Source organism: Melospiza melodia, chromosome 4, assembly GCF_035770615.1.
Source record: "Melospiza melodia melodia isolate bMelMel2 chromosome 4, bMelMel2.pri, whole genome shotgun sequence".
NCBI classification, from domain to species: Eukaryota; Metazoa; Chordata; class Aves; order Passeriformes; family Passerellidae; genus Melospiza; species Melospiza melodia.
This window is the reverse complement of record NC_086197.1, coordinates 58,568,504-58,591,417: the sequence shown is the minus strand read 5'-3', so window position 1 is coordinate 58,591,417 and position 22,914 is coordinate 58,568,504. Positions and strand designations below refer to the sequence as shown.

The following is a 22,914-nucleotide window of genomic DNA, read 5'->3' as shown; positions in this document are numbered from 1 at the left end:
ATTGTAATGATTCAAAACTCGGGATTTAATAAGTCTCTATAAATAGGGGGATCAATTTCGTCTCCTCTAAGGAAAGAATATTTCTAAGAGAACTATTCCTGAGCATACAGAGGCTTAAACAAATCAGCGCCCCGCACTTTTCACCCCAGAGGCAGAGAGTAGGATGTGAGGATTCCCTGTATCTTGAACCCCCTATCCAACGACACGTTGGGAGGCTGAGGGAATCCTGCCTCAGGCCGGGACGCCCCGCGAACACGCGTGTTTGGGCCGCTTTAGCACAGCTCAAGTGTCACACTCGGGTCGGAGCCAGGGACCTGCGGCTCCATTGCCGGGCCGGCCGCGCGGGGCGGTGCGGGGCCGTGGCGGTGCGGGCAGGGCCGTGGGGAGCGGGGCGGTGCGGGGTCGGGGCGGTGCGGGCAGTGCCGTGGGGAGCGGGGCGGTGCGGGGCGGTGCAGGCAGTGCCGTGGGGAGCGGGGCGGTGCGGGGCCGTGGCGGTGCGGGCAGTGCCGTGGGGAGCGGGGCGGTGCGGGGCCGTGGCGGTGCGGGCAGTGCCGTGGGGAGCGGGGCGGTGCGGGGCCGGGGCGGTGCGGGCAGGGCCGTGGGGAGCGGGGCGGTGCGGGGCCGGGGCGGTGCGGGCAGTGCCATGGGGAGCGGGGCGGTGCGGGGTGGACGGTGCGGGCAGTGGATGTGGAGCGGGCAGTGCGGTGTGGTGCTGAGCGGTTCGGTTCGGTGCGGGCCGTGGCGGCGTGGGCAATACATGCGGTGCGGTGCGGTGCGGTTCGGTGCGAGTGCGGTTCGGTTCGGTGCGGTGCGGCGCGCTGAGGGCCGGCGCGCGGGTGCCGCAGTGCGCCACCGGCCCGCGTGGCCGCGGCGTGCGGCCGGGGCGCGGCACGACGGGGCCCCTGGGCGGCAGCGCCCCCTGGTGCCCGAGCGGCGCCGCCGCCCTCAGGGCCCGGCCGGGCTCAGCGTGGGCTCGGGCCGTGGGGCTCCGCCCGCACCGCCGGTACCGGGCCGTGCCGGTGCACGGGGGCCGAGCGCTTGGCCCGCAGGACTGGGCCGGGCTGGCAGAAGGAAGCTTCCAGAGTCACAATCACCTGGAAAACCGTCACCGAGGGACAAATGGCATAGGAGCCTTGGCACTGAAACACAGCATCCTTTCTCCTCAGGGCAGCAGCAGGGCCTGCCTGAGTTCACATGCTGGACTTTGTCAGCTAATGATGCTAGACCCAGAGTGTGGCTTCAACAAACCGAAGGGTGGGAGGAAAGCGTCCTGTGAAAGGGCAGTCATTTGTTGACCAGTCAGGCGTATGAGAAGACTGAGATTAAAGACTGCTGGAGGTTAGTCTGTAATCAGATGTTTCGCATGTTATTTGTACACCTGAACCGTGAGGACTCCCTGATTTGCCACTGCTGTTGGGTTGGGGGTTTTTTCCCCCTAAATTTAAGTTCCTTTCCTCCAGTTAAAATTTCCTTTGTTTCCAACACAGGCTCTCCATTCACAAAGAGTAAAGTGTAGTTTCTCAAGGGACACCAAAAGCACTTGTTTTTCCCAGTGTCAGAATTTTTATGTCAGGCTGAAAGCAACTGCTAACTTTTTGAGGCCAGCCCAACATTGCTGCTGCATGGGTTATCCTTGTCGTTCAGCCAGAGTCACCCTCCTAGAGAATGGACTTTTGCAGCAGTTCCCTCTGAAAGGCCTGATGAGCTGTAGAAAAATTGCCAATATCCAAGGACATCCATGTGCTATGCTAGAAGCCATATGCTGTGGTTGTCTCTGTGCAACAGTTCACTGTCCCTTTATAGCCCTTTGGGCTTTAAGAAATCTGTTGTCATGGGCTTCTTCTCTCAACTGCCCTGAGCTTTCTGCCAAAGTCGTCCCTGTTCTTGACTCCAGGCCATGGCTTCTTACACATCTAGCAAACTTCTTAAACAGCTCCTGATTTTCAGGCATGTTTTTCTGCCTTTTATCCACCCTCTAGTCAAATTCTCTTTAATGTTCATTAAGGATGAGAATTTTGTTTCTGTGAAGCTCCAAATATAAATATTACTAATTAGAACTGTCTTTTGTCCATTATGAATGTAAACAGCTCACATAAGCCTTGATCAACAACTTGTAGTCCTAGTATTAATGCTAGAATGAGTCTCCAAAAGGAAATTGCTGTCACATGCAATCTCCTTTCGTAGAAAGAAAAAAAAAAATTCAATCTCTAAAACTTGTAATGTTTTACTACCAGTTGCATGAGATCCTCCAAACTTAAGTTCTCTATAATAATGCAATTTTTATCCTTCAGTGCAGACAGATGCTTTAGGAATAATTCATCCTACTTTCTGGTTTGATTTAGTGTTTTGTAGCATATCTCATCACTTCATTACTCCTCATTCCCTCAACTCCTTTCTGGAGTTTATCATTTGCATGTTTTCACACTCCTCCAGTTACTGATCATTGAAAAGGGGGTAGAGCAGGGTGCCATCCCTCCCCCTCAGTCCTTCCCACAAGAACTACGCACTGATTTCAAAGGCTCCACTCTCATGAATCACCCCGTTAATGCTCTGCAATGACAGCTACATCAGACTTCCTCTCATCAGTGAGAATTTCCGTGTCCTTTAGCACAATAACCACCCAGCTATTATTTACACATGAGCTATTCACTTGCTCTTCTTCCCAGCCAGCTCCAGCACTGCTCAATATAAATGTGACTTCCTAAGGCTGAACTACATTTTGCTTCCTAGTGTCCTTCATCTTTCAGTCCCTCCTAGTTGCTCTCCTGTTTAGACTATCCCTTTCCCCTCTCTTGTTATGTTTTCTTGTCTGGAGGGTAAAGCACTGCAGCCCTGAGGCAGGATGGCTGCTGTGGGAGAGCAGCTCCACAACTGGCAGGGAAGAGTTGCCTGTGTCCCCACTTGAAAGTTTTGGGAGCTTTCCTGCCAGCAAAGCTGGTGCATCCTCTGTTTGTCAGAGCAGGGCAATGCCTGTGGATGTGCTTTCCTGCTGAGGCTTAGTGCTGTGCATGGCACACTTGGCTATGCTGGGCTGCTCCACTGAGAGTAAAGCTCTGAGAGTGCAGTGTGGCTCTCTGTATCCTCGGGACAGACTCCAGTCCCAGAGGTCAGACTCTGCCTTTCATTAGGCACTGAATGGGAAGAAAGTGAATGTCTCAGCTGGTTGTGTGGCTTGAACATCACATCCCAGCACCCAGAGACCTCCCTGCTACTCTGGGCTGCCAGCAGCTACCTCTGAGGCTGCCAGCACCAGCACTCTGCTCTACTTCCAGTCTTTGTAATTTCTGCTCAAGAGCCCATGGGGAATGAAGCCCTAATACAGCACTGCCCAGGGCTAAGCAGCATGATGCAAAATTATCCATTTGCAAATACACATTCAGCTGTAAACCACTTGGGGTTAGAAGCATCCCCTGGGAAACTGTGGAGAGTGTGTAAAGCTTACATCCTGCATAAGCAAGCGATGCAGGAGCCTCAAGGCAGCTGAGTAGAGAGGGATCAGGGACTAATCATTAGAGGGAAAAGACAGTAGGACAGACCTGTGCAGAAGACCATGGAATTCAGTCAACCAACCCAATTTGGAGAGAAAAAGTCTTTCCTTTCCTCACATCCTTCCATTTCTGCTGCTATCTGCACAAAAGAGATCAGAAAGGCTGCCTCCTCAGCAGAGGCACATTGAACCTACAGTGTTTAAATTTTGCAGTTTCTGAATCCCAGAGGATTTGTGACATGTGTGCCTGCGATTTAGCCTGAGCAGCACAAGCAGAGCAAGAATAAACACGGCAGCTGAGTGAGAACTTGTTGGCTCTACACACATCTTCTGTGCTGCTGGGGTAAACAGGGTCTATACGACTTCCTAGGAACCTGAGTCATGATGAGATCCACAGAAAATGGTGTTTTGGAGGTTCCTGGGTAGGCCATTGAGCTGTCAAAAAGACAACCCTTCAAAGTGATACCCATATCTGCTTCCTTGGCCACCTACATTTTGGCTTTTGGTAGCTGGTACTATATAAATAGAGTATGATCAAGACTCAGCTAGTGCCTGAGGGACATTACTTCACTTTGAGCTGCAGGGGTGGCAGCACAGACTCTTGGATTGAATTTGACACTTTGGATCCTAGCTGTGGTCTATTATATTCACAGGAACTTCCTTGAACTACTCAGTGGTATATTAAGGTTTCATTTAAAGGTTTATTTTAGACTCACATTGAAAATATTTAAGCATTCAGGAGAGAAAAATTCAGAATTCATTCATTTCTCCTGTCCTGGCTGTAAGTCAGCTTTTCTGCAGTGGGATTTCCAGAGCCTTATTATGTTTCTCTCCCTTCTTCTCTGTGCTCATTTGACTGAAGCAGATCCCCAACTTCACATTTACATTATTCACTTCTTTAGGGACCCATTTGCCTTTAATTAGCTTCACAGATTTGCTGGAGTCTTCTGTAAATGTATGCAAACATCAAAAATTAGTAAGTCCTCAGTAATCTCCAGGAGACTTTTGGATAATCCAGACTGTGGATTCAAGACCATGATGAATGAGTGGATGGTAGTTGGTGGTGGGATAAGTCCTATGGCCTATCATCAAATTGCTTTGTATCCTATATGGTTTTAGTGGATTGGCTGACCAGAAGCTTGCTCTTATGGAAAGGACACATCTTCACTAGACACATGTGCCAATATTTCTTGAAGACTTCCTAGTGAAAAAAAATTAGGACCCTAGACTTCTCCAGAGGTCAATTTGTTTAGATGTTTTCTGTGGTCTCTGACTTGGAAGATCCAAGAGAACTGTGCTTATCATCTTCTAAGATTTCTGAGGGGATGAAAGCATGGCTTTGTATTGATGGAGACTGAGAGGGGGGACCTCAGGGCTCCACTGCTTCCTGATGGCAGTGAAGCATAAGGGTCAATCAGGGAATCAACATTCCCCTAATTTTTTACAGCTGAAAACACTCTGGATCTTTTGATCTAAGTGACTTTGTAGTCACTGGTCACTGTGCTCTTCTGGGCATCACTCAATGGGAATAATAAAGATACTTGAGAGAGCATGTTAATTAGCACCCACTCATCTTCCAGCAAAGTAATCCTATGACTTCTGCTTTGGATGCCATATTCTGCCACACACCTTCATAAGATGTAACAGCTCTTAGGATGGTCTACATCTCCACTTGGATTTCAGATCACTTCCAGAAGTTGGCTGTTAACAGGCTGCTCTCAGACTTGGGTCTGGAGCTATTTGTTACTATCCTGCTGCAGGACTGAAGTTTTAAATAATTAATGTGCAATCAAACACACACAAATTCTAGGATATATGCAAAATAAATGCAGAAAATATCTGATATTTTCACTGTAATAAGACATATGTGAATGCCACTCCATGATAAGATAACTGGGTCTGGTTAAAACATGCATTTTTCCCCATAATATTATCCTAGTGTTTCAGAATTCATTTTAAGAGAAAAATATATCAAGTGAATTTTAGATATGCTGAAAATTTGCATCTGAGCACCTTTCTACATAAAAGTCCTTCCAAAGCCCTTGAATATGAATTAATCTAAGTTATTTCCATAACACATGGAACCATTATGCCAGTGAATGAAAAGCTCCTCCTAAAGCTGTCAATTTATGTTTCAGGTTGTATAACAGGAGCACAATCATACTGCAAAAGTTTCCAAAGCAGGAATACTCACATACAGTGTGCTGTATGTTAGCCTAGTTTAAATGGATTTTACTTACTCTTGTGCTGGTAAAACTGCACCTCGCTGTAAATACTTCTGCAGTGGTGGAGAATTTCTCTCAATCTCTTTATTATCAGTCATATAAAATTCAGAAGAGAGACTATTTCTGAATTTTCCCATCCAAAACAATAATCCTGTCAGGCTCATCAGTAAATATTCTGAACATTGCTCTAAGAAATTACCTGTGACACCTGCAGTATGTTCTCACATATAAGGAGCAATAACATTGTCACTAGAAGCAACTTATTAATAGTGCTTCTTGTAATGCAGTTATATTTATTACAGTTTTGTGCTACACTCCTGTCTATTAGTCTAAAACCAAAAGCAGGAAAGTTGCTTAAACTATATCTCTAGCTGAAATCATCTGCATTCTTAATTATTAAGTGCAGTTTTCTGAACAACAATGGAAACTTTGTTTGCTTTATAGCCTCCAGGGCTATCCTGCCAGAAGTTCAGCCCTGGTAAATCAGCTTAACCTACTGGTAAGTCCTAGGGATGAAGAAAATACAGGGAACTTTGTTTCAGTCTGCCAGCACCAGACCAGATATACTATTTTGTCCTGCAACCTCAGCTCTGCTATAGAGCTTAAGAAGCTGAGATTAGGACTTAGTGAGTGTTAGGAGACTTGGGGAAATGGCAACTTTCTAAACGTTTATTGATTAGTTGACTTTAACCTTCCTTCCTGCAGATTCTGTTTAAATTCCTGATAAATTTCTTTCCTCCATTAAATTTGGTTCTCTGCTGAGACATCTTTTCTCTTTGAAGATTTATGTCACTTATTTGACTGCCATTTACTTTGTTGTTCATTCACTTTATTACATTCTTTGGAGCTTTTTCTACTACCATTAAGTCTGCAAAGCCTCATATTCCAGATCCATCTTCAAAGATTAATTCCTAAGGCAAGTGAAAAATCCTACTGTCTGAAAAGTCATTCAACCAGGACACCAAAAACTATTCCAAACTTACCGCTTAAAGAAGACATGATAAACTCTCCCATCAAGTGTCTAAGGAAACAGCTACCTCCTCTTTGAGGAATGTAGTAGCATGGTCCAGGTTAAATATAACATTTACCATTTTTTCATAGTTAACACAAAAGATGAGCTTGCAAACTTTAGAAATAACCCCTGATAGGAGCCCAGAAGGACCTCTTGGGAAAAGCTGAGAGGATGGGAGGCTGAGGAGTAATGAATCCGGCAGAACTGCAACAGAGATTTGCCAAAGCAGTTTTGGAGGCAGCTGCACAAGAGCCAAAAGTCCAGTTCTTGTCTCTCACTTCGGGATGTAGGGTCAGCAGTCTCAGCAATGCTGCCCTCAGGGTTTGGCTGTCCCCTCTTCCACTCTTTGAGTCACCTCTGTATGCTCTTTCCCATCATCCCACTCCAGGTCCTGCCTGACCAGGATGTTGCCCATCCCCAAATCTCTCCTCTCCAGCCATGGAATCAAGACTGCAATCAGCTTGTCTTCCCAAGGGGGATATGAGGAAACACAGTTCTTCTGTCACATTAAAGCCCCCAGTAGTCGGTATTTTACCAAGAGTCTTCTCCTTCAGTCTCAACAGTCTTCTTACTTATTCATAAATCTTTTGGCATAAATCCATTTGCATGAAAACTGTCTCTTCCATGGGCCAGATGGCCTTTAAGTGTATTTTAGTATAACTGCTGACCATCTGGGTAGCAGGACAGAAATTACACTCCTTTTCACATCTCTTATCAGTGCATCTTAATGAGGTAAGGCTTCTTAAAAACACCTATGATCAGACGGAACAAACTTGGTTAGAGTTTTCTGAAGGAAAAAAGAGCATATTCATGAAGAAGAGGAAGGTACATGACACCAAAACTGTGCATCATCTATCATTGCTTCTGGTAAACTTTCAAAAAAGAAATTGAAATTTGGCTTACTTTTGCACAAGGATTTTTCATCCAGTATCATGTGCTAGCCCCCAGGCTACATACTTGCAAAAAAAAAAAAAACAATCTGACTATCAAGTGTTATAAATATCTTAAATCAGGATAAAAATATTTTGAAAAGTATTTTTCCCTAAACTCTAATCTGTCTGAAAGGGGCAGCTAGCAATTTTGATGGGTTCAGAAAAAAATGGTGAAATCAGAGAAAAAAAGTGACTTAAATCCCTGTCTACCTAGGGAAAAAAAAAAAAACAGGCTAACCAAAACCAACCCTACAGTATGATAGGGTCTGATTTGTTGAAATCATTTCAGTTTAATGCTAAATTATCTATATTTTAAAACAGCAATCCAAGTAAGATATGATCAAGAATAATAGGAAGAATATATTTGTTTAGGATACTAATGCAGACATTTCCTGCAATTCAGCAATTTCTGAGCAACAAAATGGTTCCCATTTGCAGTGAGCTTCTGACCTGCAATATAGCTGTAAAGATACCTTTGAGATTTGTCTGTTCTCCTGGAGCTAATCTGCTGGCTTGATTCCTGAGGTTGTTGAGGAACATTATAAGTATTGCATGATAAACACCAGATAGAGGGTTTTATGAGAAAGAAGGGTTTTGAGACAGAATTTTTCTGTCTCAAAATTAGAATAGGGACATTTTAAATGCCAAGATTTTTCAACAGGTGGAAAATAATAAGTAATCACTCTGTTCAGATTTCTTTAATGCCTTTAATCCAGCAATGGAAATTCAGGACAGATGTGTATGGCTGGGAAAAAAGGAGAAGCCTGATTCTTCAGCAAAGAATCTAAGTGAGTCCTTCTCACATGCCATTCTTCTTGAAGAATATTTATTATCCATTTACTTGATGTGCACAAAATCTCTAAGGAACCTGGGGAAAAAAAATCGTTCTTGTTTCAAACCTGATTAGAATTGAAATTACTAGAAAAAAGGTATAAAAGAGCTTGTGCTCAGGAGATCTCTTACCTGATGACAAAACTGAAGAGGTCCACAGAGGAGAAATAGAATTAGCCATAGACCTTCTGAACATCTGGCCAAATCGACCTCCAAAGCTTTGAAGATTTCTCTCTTCCTACTTAAATATTACAAGAAGGGACATTTCACACCAAATGTTCTTAACTCTGTCCAGTTTGAAGAAGCCCCCAGGGCCCTGCACTTCACCCATTCTAATTCTAAAGAACAGAAGGACTTCAGACTGCAGGATGACAGGCTGGTTCCAGTAAAAGTGTGGGCAAAGCTCTCACCGAGTTCTGTGGAGCCAGAATTTCAGACTGGGCGTATTTGTTCCCGTTCCTGCTCCACATGCTGCTGCTTACTTACATTTACACACGTGCACACATGCACACACTCACACACATGGCTGTACTGACACTGTACAAAGCCATACTACAGGCTGGAACATTACTGGCCAGAGAAAATTTGACCTTGCTTCCTCACATTTCTAAGGAAGTAAACTTCCTGAAATCCGGCAGAACCAGAATATCAGCGTTCTGACACTGTTAATTTTGATTTGCATTTCAGCCAAGCCTTCTTTCCAGGTTGGCTTTCAAAATGGGAAGTTGGGATAGCAACAGTATTGCTGCATAAGCACAGTATGTCTGCAAAAGGGCAGGGCTTGTCACAATGAGCATGGGAGTCCTTCTGCCCTGCGACAATTTCCTGCATTGGTCAGTGCTCTGACTTCACAGTTCAGACCCACTGGCGTGCATAAAACCTTTACAAGTTTTATTTGGACAAGTAATGTAGAAGCAGAAAATGCATAGGTTGTGTGCTTGGGGAAAGAAGAGGGTGTGCTGTTCATTGCATTCAAATTAGACTGCCTTTATGGACAGAAGTCCTACTTGTGTGATAAAAGGAAGGGCATTTATCAATGTTCCTCTTCCCTATTGCTATTCAGTCCTTTATGAAACTCAGCCTAGGAACATCTGCTGAAACTCTCTTCCTCTTACAATGTACCTGCTTTAAATAAAAAGGACTTTGGATAGAGCTAAACCATTTTCTTCTCCCATTGTTAATACTGACTTTGCTTTCCAATTTCTGAAATCTGTCTGCAGCTCACTGCTTCCTTTTCTGAACATGTAGTTCCAAGACCTCCTTTTTTAAGCAAAGAAGATTCACTTGGGGGCTGGCTGTCTCCTAGGATATTTAGATGAAGATTTAGGAGGAACATCACATTTTAATCAGAACTGTGCACTTCGCATACAAATAAATTGTCATGTAGCAGTGAAGGTCTTCCTATTAATAAGAAAATGTATTAATGATAAAATGGAAGCTACTAGCACAAGAGGTTGGCAGACATTTAGATCTTCTTAATAATTAAAGCAATCAACAAGTTGACAGTTACTCCAGAATGATAATCAGATTTAAATAGAGTTTTGATCTAATGCAACACCACTAATATCATAACCTGCAAAATAAGCCAATGAATGGTATTTATGTTGTAAGGCAGTCCTGTATGCAACACTTTTGTCAGGTAAAAGCAGAAAAAACTCATTGAACTAATCCTAAAATTCGTGGTTATTCAGTAGTTTTCTTACATTTTCCGTGTTTTATTTCATTAACTACTTGACAAAAAATTCTGTTCATTAAGTGCAAACACCCCCCCCTCACGGAAAAAAAATTAAACCAGTGTATATCTTTGAAAAGGGCTTTAAAAGACGATAGAGGTTCTGTTTGTCTGAGGGTAATGAAGTTGCCATTACAGCTTTTTGTTTTTTATGATCTTTTCATAGATGCAGGTGGATTAAAAAAGGTATGTAGCTTTGAATTGCCAGTTTTCCCTCTGCAAAATTGGCTCCATGTGCCTGCTGTGGCTTGAAACAAAACCCCTTCTGAACAGGAATTCCAAATCTTCCAAATCACATTAGGAAGGAAGAACTTGGTATCAAAAGGCCAAGCTGTCACTATTTCTTCCTGATGACTCTCATTTAGCAGCCATTAAAATGCAAATAGAACTATGATTTTCAGATCACAAAATTAACATTAGCAGCTGGAATGATTGATTAAAGGTCATGGCAACTGTATAACTTAATTTCTTATGTAATTGTGTTCAGTTTTCTACAGATTGTTTGGATTTGTGAATTAATTTTAGCTGTTGCTCAACACTGACAGGTGCATTTATTGGTCTCTCATTTTTGTTAATATCTTCCTGTGTGAATGATTCCCTTCTTTCAAAGAACAAGAAGTGTACCCAGAGGGGACACTAAAATTACTATCTTCAACTAACAGGTTTTGCAGCATATTAGCAGATCTCTCAGAAGTTTTTTATTGACCCAGACAAGACCAAAATGACGTTTCATGGGTATCTAACAAGTTACTCCTCCAGGAGTTTTCTCATCCGTATGTTTACAGAACAGAATAAAAATGGCACTTAAGTTCCCAAGAGGCTTTGAGCTTACAGCTCAGATCCTATCTGAGCAGACCATCTTAGATGTAACTTGCTTTATTGGATGAAATAAGCCACAAATAGACCAACTTTCATATTACTTTTGAGTCAAGGCATTGGCAGGATGAGAAAGAAAAGGTTTCAGACAGTATCTGTCTGTACTGTTCCTTATATGTGCAAAAATGAATCTCAGTTGTAATTCTTATTCTACTGCAAGAGTCAGTCATTTTTCAACGGCTATTAGAGCAGGATCTGCAAATACTTGTCACCTGCAAATGCAGCCAGAATTTCATAAGAATTCAGTCCAAGAGTTTGAGCTTTTTTGAACTCCACCTGCTTATTTCAGTGCTCAACTGAAAGCACGCTTGAAAAGTAGAGCCCAGGGACGGGTGCTAAAGATTTCCAAAAATTATCCAAACAAATAGGACTTGAGGCCTGGAAGAGTCGAAGCTAACATAAGTTGTATCTGATCTCTTTCCCACACCCCAGCAAGAACATGACATTGGCTTCAATGCCTGCATCTCTTCCCAGTGAGAGCTCTGTCCTACATCTTTGGTCGCTCTGTCCAGAGTGTGCCTGCTAAGACATGCAGTTACTGTGTCTGTTGGGAGCCAGAAGAGATTGCCAAAATATTTCAGTGTTTGAAAAACCAGGGGAGTGTGTCAGTCTGAAGTCAGGGAGAGACAAATTGGCACAGCGATAAAACATGACATATTTTATTTTTTACCTGCCTTGGTACTTCTGGGGACAGATCTCTTTCAGAGCCATTGAGACTTTCTTGACTGATGAACTCCATGGACTCTATTGAAAGCATGAGGCAGTGCTGATGATGGGAGCAGGCAATGTGCCTGCTCCTATCCTCGGGCAAAGAGTAACTTCTGAGCCTTCTGCTCCTTGTCCTGAACTTTGTTATGGAGTGTTGGAGAGGGTTTGTGGAGAACAGGAGAGGCAAAGCATCCAGGCTGCATGTGCCTGCAGGCAACTTCCAGGCTTGTACTGGGGTTTGGATCCTACAACTTTCCATAAGAACTCCCTCTCCCACCCTGCCCTTTCAGAAGGAGAAAAAGTAGATGCAGAACATGTACATCAGGACAGGGAATGTTGTAATAGCAGTGAGCTTAAGCAATCCCCCACATGGGGGAAGATACTGGATAGTTTTTATTTTTGTAGGCTTCCTCACTCTTTGAAGCATGAAGGTTTAGCTTTAAAAACCCAAACTGCTTCAGCAATGCCCAAAGGTCTAATTGTTGTTAAAATCAGGAAACACAGATTCTAAAATTACCCTGTTCAGGCAAATGAGAGCAATTGGGATATAGAATGGTTAGTTTTCCACAGGCAGACAAAAGGACTGAAACAAAATTAGCCTTTAAAGTTTTGTCACAGAAAGCAGGATAATGAGTCCTTTTCTGCTTAAATGAACTGTGTGTTCTCGCAGCAAAAGTCTCATCTCAAAGCTACATCAGTGCTTTCGTTGTCATTATTCTCTGCTACCCACCTTCTGAGATGGCTCATACCTCAGGGAGAACAGAGGATCTTGACACTTATGAGAAGAGGATTTTACCTTGTGGGTTTACAACTAGCGCTTGTAAAAACCTGAACTTCTGCCCTTGAAAGTCTTTGTTTGTCAGTCAAATACAGATTGCATGAGGAGCATGACAAAAGCAGTCCCACAGCCATTGTCCATGTAGTATTATCCCAGTACAGAAGGACTATCTCTAGTGAGGAGAGGATAATTATTTTCAGACACACTAATTCTTGATTTCTATAGCAAAATTGTCAAAGCGGGGCATCAATATTGGTTGTAATGGACTTGACTGCTCCCACATCCCATCTTTTACGTATGGTATTCAACAGCTGTGGATGGAAACCTTTTGGGTTATACAACGTTAAGGATAAACCAGCCTCCCTTCATGTGAAATTGAAATACATCAGTCACATTTCTCAGGATTTCATTAACATAGAGAGAATTTAACCCTGTTTAAAAATTAAATTTTATTGTCATACAGGCTTGTTATTATATAGCTGTCAGAGAATGTTAGGAAACTACCACAGTGACTTTAGCTCACATCAGTGGAGATTATAGACTTGTGTTACACTACACCTAATTACATGTATTAGAACTATGTTTTTAAGTTAACTTTTGGAATTAATTTTTAAAATATCTATTATTAATATATATTGATCTATATAAAAATAGCTTTGAATTTTTACAATACTGCAGTTTGTGGATAAAAGGACTCGTACTTTTGCCTGCATGGAAATACTTGGCAAAACTACACTTATGAAAAAACTTATTGGCCCAAGAATATTTTATATTTAGTACCTAAAACCTTTGTGAGGGCACCTAAAAACGTGCCTGAAAAGATGTGGTTCAGAAACACAGCAAAATTTATAGAAAACTGACATTTCAGGATATAAGGTCAGTTCTGAATAACACAGAATTTTCTCTAAGTGCAGAGAATCTTTTCCCAAGATCAGTACTAGTGAAAACTACAGTTGTAAAATACAACTCTAAGAATCATGCCAATTCAATTAAAATGTCCTTTTGGCTTAAACTGTCTGAGTAAATGATTTCTAATTTGCAAAAATGTTAAGGCTAAAATTATGCAAAAAGGTGCAGTTATGTATATATACATATTTGAACAACCAGAAGGATTAATTAGGTCTCAGTAAAACCCTCTCATGGAACTTGAAATATGGGTGATCCAGACTCAGAAAAGGAAGTTTTTAATATCCCAATATGAAATCAAATAACTTTTTGATGTGCATGTTGACAATACCCCTTTTTCTTCGCCCACAATTTTGCTAAATTGCACTAGCACTGAGCCCTTGGCAAAAATGTTTCCTTCATTATGTAAGTGATAAGTAGTCAGATTATTATTCATTGAGATTCCCTGAATGGTTTTATTTTTGCAAGTGCCGGCTTGCTTTGTTTGCAAAGTTTGTTTGTTGTTTACATTTGCAAGTGGCTGCTTGCTTTCTCTCTTTGTTTTGCCAATATATTCAGTACCTGTGGGTTTTCAGGGGGGAGGAGGGAGGAAGGTTTTGTATGACAGACTTTTGGGTGGTTTTGGATGCTTTATTGCTTTTCTTCGGTACTCATATATTTCATATATACTCGTGCAATATCTCTGTAATTGAATTTGTAAGTCAGAAGTTTAAGTGCACTTTATAGGTATTCTCCTCTTCCTGCTACTTGTTTTCAATTAAGGTAAAAAACCCATATTTTTGTTAATAATGGTTCATATTTCTGTAATTGTTCATATTTTCATTTAAGGTTTTGGCACTCTTCTGAAACACTAACTGAAGCCTTGCAACTATTTCAGAAAGAAATTAAGGCTATAAAATAGAAATACTTTGTCCAAATTTACAGGCAAAGTGAGGATCAGACTTGAGATTAGACGTTTCGGTTTCAATCCCACCCCCCTGAAGTCTGCAGATGATATGCCATTGATTTCCTTTGACTTTTGACCAAGCTCTGTCTCTTCTCACTCTGATTTCAGATGGAGCATTGCTGCAATCTTACTAGAGGTTATGAACTTCACTCTTTTCTAACATTGCAGTTAGTGCGTGCCCCTGTTGTGAGGGTCTTCAACTACCTGGTGAAATAAATAAATAAATAAATAAATAAATAAATAAGTTTTAACTGATTCTTGAATGGATGGAAGCACCCCTGGCTTAAATGCAGGGTGCTGCAACCACATCAAGTAATATAGGACTGTGCATTTTGCTAGCCACAGCTAACAAAGGCTGCTGAAGCTTTCTTTCACTTTGCTGGTAATTCTGTGGCTGATTCTGCCTCTATATGACAAACTGTTCTTGCAAGTGGAAAAGATATATGATTTTTTTTTACTCTGTTATTATTTGACTATGGATTTTTTGAATGTATGCATTATTTCAAACATTATGTTGACAGCTTACTCAAAAATAAATTCCTGTCTGCATTTAATGCTTACTTCACAGAAGGGATTCAATGTTTGAAATGTCATGTTCTAACCCTTTGGATTGAGTATATAGTTTTCTGTGCATGATTTTATGCCTTGATTGGATATTATAACTTTTAGACTAGTATATTTACTTTAAAAGCTTACTTTTTTATTGAAATCCAGTGATCTGGGTTGGTGGTTTTTGTTTTTTTTTTTTTTACTTATGGATTTACTCATCAGTTTATAAAATTTTACTTAAGATATGAGCTTTCAATAAACAATCTTAACAGAAATTCTTTTGACAGAACTGAAATTGTGAATAAATAATCTGGCTGGAAGTTTTTGAACAGCATCTAAAGAGTTGAATACTAAGTTTGCCAATGCACAGAGAAAACTTTTAGGCATATTTATCCAACCCTCCTACTTCTATGAAGAATACAAGCCACCGATAGGTTTCCATTCTGGCTCTAAGAGAGAGTGTTTTGTAGCAGATCCCTCTGCAGATGGAATTGTAAAAGCTCATCAGAAATAGAACAGAATCTTTTGACATCACAGATGTGATCAGTGTGATTTGATTCCTCTCTTCTTTCTAAGACAAAGCACTCGTAGGAGTTAGAGAAATTAAAAGCTTTATTCAGCCCTATCTTGGGGAATATGAAGTGGTAACTTTATATCAATTTTTCATAGCGGCTCATAATTGGGAAAAGAGTGTATTTTTGTAAATACAAGAGGGAGAGGGAAAAAAGAGGGAAAATTTTGCAAACATTTGTTCCAAAGCTAGTAAGCCCCCTGTGTTTTATGCTTTAAGTGTAACTTTGAAGTTCACACTCTCTTAGTTGTATGCTTTTGCTATATTTTGAACACTGAAAGAATACTAAGTAATACTGTCCCACAACCAATTATTAACAGTAGTAACAAGCAACCCCAAATTTGATTCATATGATTTGCCAATTTGACATCTTAGCTGTCAGTAAATATTCATGCAGTCAAGCTTCACTTCCACTGATGTTCAAAACATTGATTTTCACCTTTGAATGCTGAGTTATTCAGAAAGCAAACAAAAAAAACCCAACACATTTAAGGTTGATTGTTATAATTTTTATTGAAATGGGTGGTTGCCTAAGTCACTCAACCAGAAAGCAGAAACAATGCATGTGACTTACATAATTAACACCCGACTGGAAAGTAGTAAATGTTTGTGAAACCTTTTTCTGTGCTATTCCAGTGATGAAAACATATTTGGGAAGAAATTCTTAACCATTTAAAACATATGAAAAGTAGACTCACTTTATTCCTTTTTTTCACTGATCTTTCTCTGGATTAGCAAAATTGCTGGTAGAGATAGCCATAAAGTAGTCAATCACTCTTCTCATTCGCTTCAAATTTTTAAAACAACGGGGTTTCTCCATGTTGCTTAATAAAGACTGAGCTCCCAAAAGACTTTGTGTCTCAACCTTGCAATTGGCATGGGACTAGGAGACACTAAAGCTGTTTGAAAAGAGGCAGCTGCCAGCATCACATAACCTGCCATGACCAGCTGATCCCATTATGCAAACAAGAGGGTCCCCCTGGCAAAGAAATCTGACAAGCTCCAGAGTGTATAGCTGGACTTCAGTCAGTAGCTTTGAACGAAAACAGTAAGTTACAGAAAGGAAAAGGTGCTGTGTAGAGGTACTTTACATCTGCTCTCTCTCCAGAATTGGTGGGTGAATATCACTCCAACCTTTTCCTGGAAAAGGGAGTTATTAATTACAGGCAGCAAAGGATTGTCCTGCAAAGCCAGCTTGGACCACATGCTGATCTGAGGAGTGAGCTGTCTTTGGAGTGCCTTAGCTGTGAGCATAGTCACAGTGATCTGGTAACTTGATTGGGAGAAATACCTTAAAACCACATCTGTCTCCTGTGAGGCTTTCACAGAACTGCTGGCAGGGAGTGATGGTCAAACTTCCCTATGCCCACTGAACTCCAGACAAGCTGATATAAACATTTCAGTGAGGAAATCAGCCACCCACTGATCCCTTCTCAGATTCCAGCAAACAAATTAAGCAAATATAAAAGTAATGGTGGCATTAAACAATCTAATTTGAATGGAAAAGTCAGAATCATAGGAAAAGGAAAAGCAAGATGTACTAGAGGTCTGGACTCACTGAACAAGATTGTCTTTTTCCTGCAAAGAACAATCCTATCTTTGAATTATACTTCTTAATTACATTTCTCTCACAATCCTGAAACTACACAAGTATGGTTACCAGAGTTGCCCTGGAGTTATCCAGGCAATTGTCAGTGTCTTCAACAGACCTCTTGACAAATCCATCATTAGCATAATTTTGTACAAAAAGTTTGAATTGCTATCAAGAACCAAGATGCAAATTCCTAACATAGAGTACGACTTTTCAAGAGGAGCTTTTGCCTCTCATTGCTTTGCTTCCAACCACTGCTCAGACAGGCTAACACTAGCGCCGCAGAAAAAAATTCATTCTAGCATTTCAGTGTTATCGACATGCATTTTTACTTCTCACTGTCCTGAGCAGTGAAGATGTTTTGTTTCTTTATGCAGCATGACAGACATCTGGCACCTCACAAAAAAGAAAGATATAAGCAAAAGATCAAGACTCCTGCTGATGGAGCTTTTGAAACCCACTGGAGCACTAACCTCTCCTCTCTCAGGTCATTAACTCAAATTCTGTTGCCACTTAAGCATCCAAAACCACGCTGTGAATCTGTACTCTAAGTATGTCTAAGACTAGGTTCTGCAAAGAACCAATCCTCTTTTGTTTAAGGATTAAAAAACCCCAACTATTCTATTATGGAAATAACTAGGCAAGTTATGACAAATTTCTTGGACATGATATAGTAATTTTGCTTTCTTTCATATGACAAATATGTTCCTCTGATCCAAAATAAAGCCTTCCTAAATATACAACCCTCTTTGGTTTTTCTTTCTTCTCTTATTCTTAAGTCATAATGTAACAGATGCTGTTCTCTGTAGCTTCAAACTGAAAGATGTTTTGCACTTTCACTCTATTTTAGATTCTGAAAATGCTGCAGCTGGTGATTTTAAACTTTCTATTTCCTATCAAAGTTGCTGAGGCTGCAGAGTCAATCTCTGCAATGGTTACCATCTTCAAGTCTGTCCCAGATATCAGTAAACAGGTATATAGTTTTCCAGTTTTTCCATTTATTCTCTTGTGTCTGGAATTAAGGTGAAAATTAGGCTTTCTTTATAGATTTACAGCTAAAGGTTTTTTCAAGATGTTGTCAAACAAAGCTAAGAAACAGTACAATTGCACAGGCTGTTGACTAGAAGCCATTTATTGGATTAAAATTGAAGGGATTGTTTTTAAAACTATGAACTGCTAAGTGGCATCACAGCTACAGATTACCAGTGCAAAGTGCAACCAGAAATCTTGTCTGCTCTGAAAACTGAATGTGAGTACAAAATCACAGCTCTAGGCAGTAGAGCAGCAGTGAGAGATGGGCCACAACCATTCAGCATTTGACTCTCTGACACTTTAGATACTGTTTCCAAGTTCTCTTTATGAGCCTGACAGAGCTTCTCTGAAAAAAAACCCCTAATCCGTAGGTTCACTTTGCAAACTCTGGTGTAGACCAAAAAAAAATGAGAAGGGGAAATGGCAAAATAAAGAGTTTAATGAAGACTGTGGCAAGAATGGGGAAAGAAATGGATGAAAATATTCTACTAGGAAATGAAAGTGCATAAAATAGCTGTTGAAGCCTTTTGTTGCCCAGTAAAACACATAGTTGCTGCTGACAAAATAAAATAAAAAAATATTCCCTCTTCAGCCTTCAAGGCATTTGGTCTTTGGCTTACAAAACCCCAAAACATCCTCTCCATTTTACAAGTTTTCAAACAAAGTCTTCCCTATTTCATTTCCCATAGGGAAAAACAAGCTTCTGCCAAGGCATGAAATATTTGATATTTCCCACATCTAATTTACAGTGCAACAAAGAAAACAAAAGGCCAGCTTCTTTTTGAAAATCTTCAAGCTTCCATCTCTCTCTGCCTTCCAATCTTGTAGCAGAAGGACTGATCTCGCAGATTTCCTGAGAAACCCCCCTCTGACCTCAGTGGTTGCAAGGTTTCATATTCCACCTGTTTTGCTCTTGTATTTTCAGAGATTTTTGTCTTCTCTATCTGCTTTTGAGATGTTCTTGTTCCTCCCACAGCCGTCAATATGGGGGGAAAGAGCATATTTCTGAAATGCCCTCATTGCCCACAGCCTCCCCATCTGGCCAAAGTGAGGAAAAGCCATAGGAACACTGTTCTGCCTGCATCCCTCTGACACTGAGTGGGAGGTGGCACAAAGTGCCTTGTGGTGGGTGCCATCACCCGTGGGATGAAGGTGCAAGGCAGGCCAGGGAGCCGGTAGCCAGGAGCCTGCTGGACAATTTTGAAGGACCACAGGTCTGGTGTCCTAATGACACCTTCCAACCCTTGCTCAGCCTCAAAGCAAGGGTGCAGGGCTGGCATTCACTGGTGAGTCTTCCTTTCACACATCTCTGCTTTGTAGAAGATAGTGTCAACTTCCTCTCTGGGGTGTCGTGCTTTGGGGAAAGAAGCACCATTTTCCTAAAGCAGCCTGGAGGGAAAACACTATTCCTGCATTTAAGAGGATAACTGTCTTCTAATCACATTCTTCCTGCAGAGCTGATGAGCAAGAGCTGGTGAAGCAAAGGAAGACGTTTGTCTAAAAGTTCAATCGTGCTCCGGTTATCACATTTCTTGAAGCTTCCCTCAAAGCCTCAGGCATGGAGTAGCTGTCAGCTCCTGGAACAGCTGAATCTCCATCCTGGCAGTCCTTCTGTCCACTCAGTTCTACAAGCACACATCACTAACAGTATCCCAGGTCTTAGGTATCCTCCCATGCAGCCTGGTTCTTCCTTGGTTTCTTCCCATTATTTAATGAGTCTTGGATTTGACAACTGTTATCCTTTAACAGAAGTCAGTACAGACACAAATCTGATGTGGAGAAAGTATCAGGATATCGTCATATTCAATAAGAAATAAATGAAATATCTCAAGTCACTTTGATGTCATTAATATTGGAAAAATGCTAATAGTAAGAATTTATATGATGATTTTGCTGCATTTTCAAGTCAGTCTATCTCTCTAACATTAAGCTGACATGGCACCATAAAAGTTACCACACTGAAAAATTCCAGTCTCATTTTACATACTGTTTCACAGTGTCTCTGGTTCATTTCTGTGTTTGGTGATGATGTACTACAGAGGGTTTTCCTCCAAGAAAATCTTCCTACTGCCTCTTAGAATAATTATACTGGGACATTATTATCTCAAAGTCACTTTAATTTTTTGCAATTCCACAGGAAATACACTTCTCATATCAAAACTCTCAAAAAATAAGCCTTGAAGGCCCTCCTTCTTTCTGTCCTGAAGTCACCTCCAAGTTTTACTTGTGGAAGTATTGCTCTTCAGGGTTTTCTGATCTCCCTTAATTTCATTTTCTTCCTGAGAGCTGACTGTGTGCTTCTGTGGGAAGAGCATTTTAGAACTGTCTTCTTTGATGACAAGGAGAAAATTACTAGTTTGTTTGACTTACCACAAATAGTGGGGAAAATGTTGCACTTTTAATTCAGGAGAAGTCCTGTTGACTTCCATAAGAGGTTTGCTAAAATGTTAAATTAAAGGTACGATTTCTAGAATTCTGCTTAATCTGAGCCACCACAACATACCTGACCTAAAAGCTTGATGCTGAAGACTTAAACCTGCATGATTAGCTTCAAACAAATGCACAGTTAATTCTAGAACCCTTTAATAACTGAAGGAATACACTGGGACAGCTCTGATTGTGATTTGTGTCAATATGTAGTCTAACCTGAGTAAAGGCCTAAAATAAAATATTCCATTTTTATCCAGAGATGCAAAAATTGATGTTTTGAAAGAGAAAAAAAAGTCATTTTAATCTTTTGTTATTTCAGTAGCACAGAATATTCCTGTATCCCTGACAAAGGGCTCCTATCTGATTTTGGGCAGGGCATTTAGACTAAAATGTTTATAAGTGATCACTATTTACCTGTTCCACATACACAAAATGTGTAATGTGAATTCCCTGGGCCAGATTTGGATGCATGGCAACAGATGTATATTAGACCTGAACTAACTCATTTCAATAAAATAACTTACTTAAAAATGTTGGGCTCTGGGTATTTTGAGCAGGGTGGCTGTTAAGTGCTATTGAGACTTACCCCTTCTGTATGACTGACCTACTGCATCAGCCAAGAACCTGAGCTCTGAGGCTGTCAGTAGATACTTGTTAACAAAAAACTCCTTATGATATACCCTTTAAAACATATTTGGTAAAATGTTAAGGGTTTTAATGATCTGCTCTCATTGCTTTTTGGTAATTTTAAAGTATTTCCATTTTTAAATAATTTACTTAAATATATCCAAACTGATGAAAGTCCTGTCAAAACAAATATCCACACTCATATTACTAAAACCTGAAGCAATAGTTCCTTGGAGAAATGGTGACCTTATTAATGTATTTCAGTGACACAAATGGTATCACTATGCTACTACTAGGACAAGGTTACATCATTTTCTCAGAATGGTCTAGGTAATATAAGTCTAATTCATTTTTTATTTTCTGCCTTACTGTCTGGCCACAGCTTACATTTGTGTTATGACATACTTTTCTGGCATGTCACTGTTTATGATCAAAAAATGTGGAAGCACCAAGTTTGAAAAAGTTTGATCAAGTACAGATTCACCTTCTAAATTTAGCTGCACACAGCAGCAAAGAAAAAGAAATGGTGTACTTCCCAGGCAGAAGCTTGTGTACAGTGTGAGAGTGCCTGTCAGTATCAGAGAAGTAAAATGTAAGAGCACTTTAACTGTCTAAGAGCGACATTACAGTGTTAGGGTACACATTTTAAACTGAGAATGCTTGAAAGTGGAAATGATCTTCAGGTGTAGTTCTAATCTTAGCTCTCTTCCACAGCAATACCAGGCTTTCAGTCCTCCCCTTTGTGTACCTTTTTATCTGTTACACAAAAGCGCTAGGAGCATTCTCTATGATCTGCAGAAGTAAAGCAAAGGATTCAAAGGTTGTGCCAATATAGGAATGAGATTGGATTTTTCCCATATAGAGCCATTCTGAATTCTCTGAGGGCAGGTATAAAAAGCTTGTTGCTCAAAACCAGTGGCAGAGTAGAAAGTGTATCCATTCCTGGATGATTGCAGCATCAAGAAATATCTCAAGAGACAACTGTCTTCCAAAAGAGCTGATTTCCTCAGATGCAGTAAACACCATACTAAATTGACCCAGGCAGGGAGGAATGAGCTATGAACATGATCCCACAATTACTACTCAAACCTGCATCAAAACAAGAAACAAAGATTTGTGGATAATTTCTTTTGCACAGTGATTTTCTGTTTTCTGGCCTGGCATATGGCATACCTGTCAGATATGTGCTGGTCAGCGATAGATAACAAGAGCAGGTGCATGAAGAGAAAGGAGGCTTTTGCAACATGGTGAGTGAAACAAAGTAAATAACATCATCAGGGATTTCAGTGTTTTGATTTTTCACAATGAATACTTGTAACGATCAGGATTCTTCAACTTTCTTATCTCATATTGTCTTCCAATGTTACTTTTTTTAAGGAGTGAAAAACCCCAGTTTATGGATATGCCACCTTAATTCTCTAAGCATTCAGCATTTTCTTTTTGATCCATGTTGGTCAGCTCTAATTTGCCACCCAAATCACTCGATTTGTGCTGTGTTTGTTTTCTAGCTGAATCCAGGTGTGAGTGCTCTCAGCATGAATACTGACAGATAAGTGTAAAAAATTGCTTCCTCAGAACACCTGCACCTGTCACTGTGTTACTTTTCACTAGATTTTCATTTTCTGAAAATGTTCAGAAATGTTAGGTGAATTTCACTGCAAGCAAATATAAGGAAGGAAGG

The 22,914-nt window shown here is 40.8% G+C and overlaps 1 protein-coding gene across 1 annotated transcript in view; it reads right to left on the bottom strand.

Moving 5' to 3' along the window:
- Window positions 1-289: 289 nt before the first annotated feature.
- LOC134418015 (mucin-1-like) overlaps window positions 290-22,914 on the bottom strand; it is a 53,787-nt gene continuing 31,162 nt past the window's right edge. Inside the window, exon 2 of the mRNA XM_063155865.1 lies at window positions 290-1,061. Coding sequence (XP_063011935.1) covers window positions 290-1,061 — 772 coding nt within the window. The remainder of the gene's footprint in view (window positions 1,062-22,914) is intronic.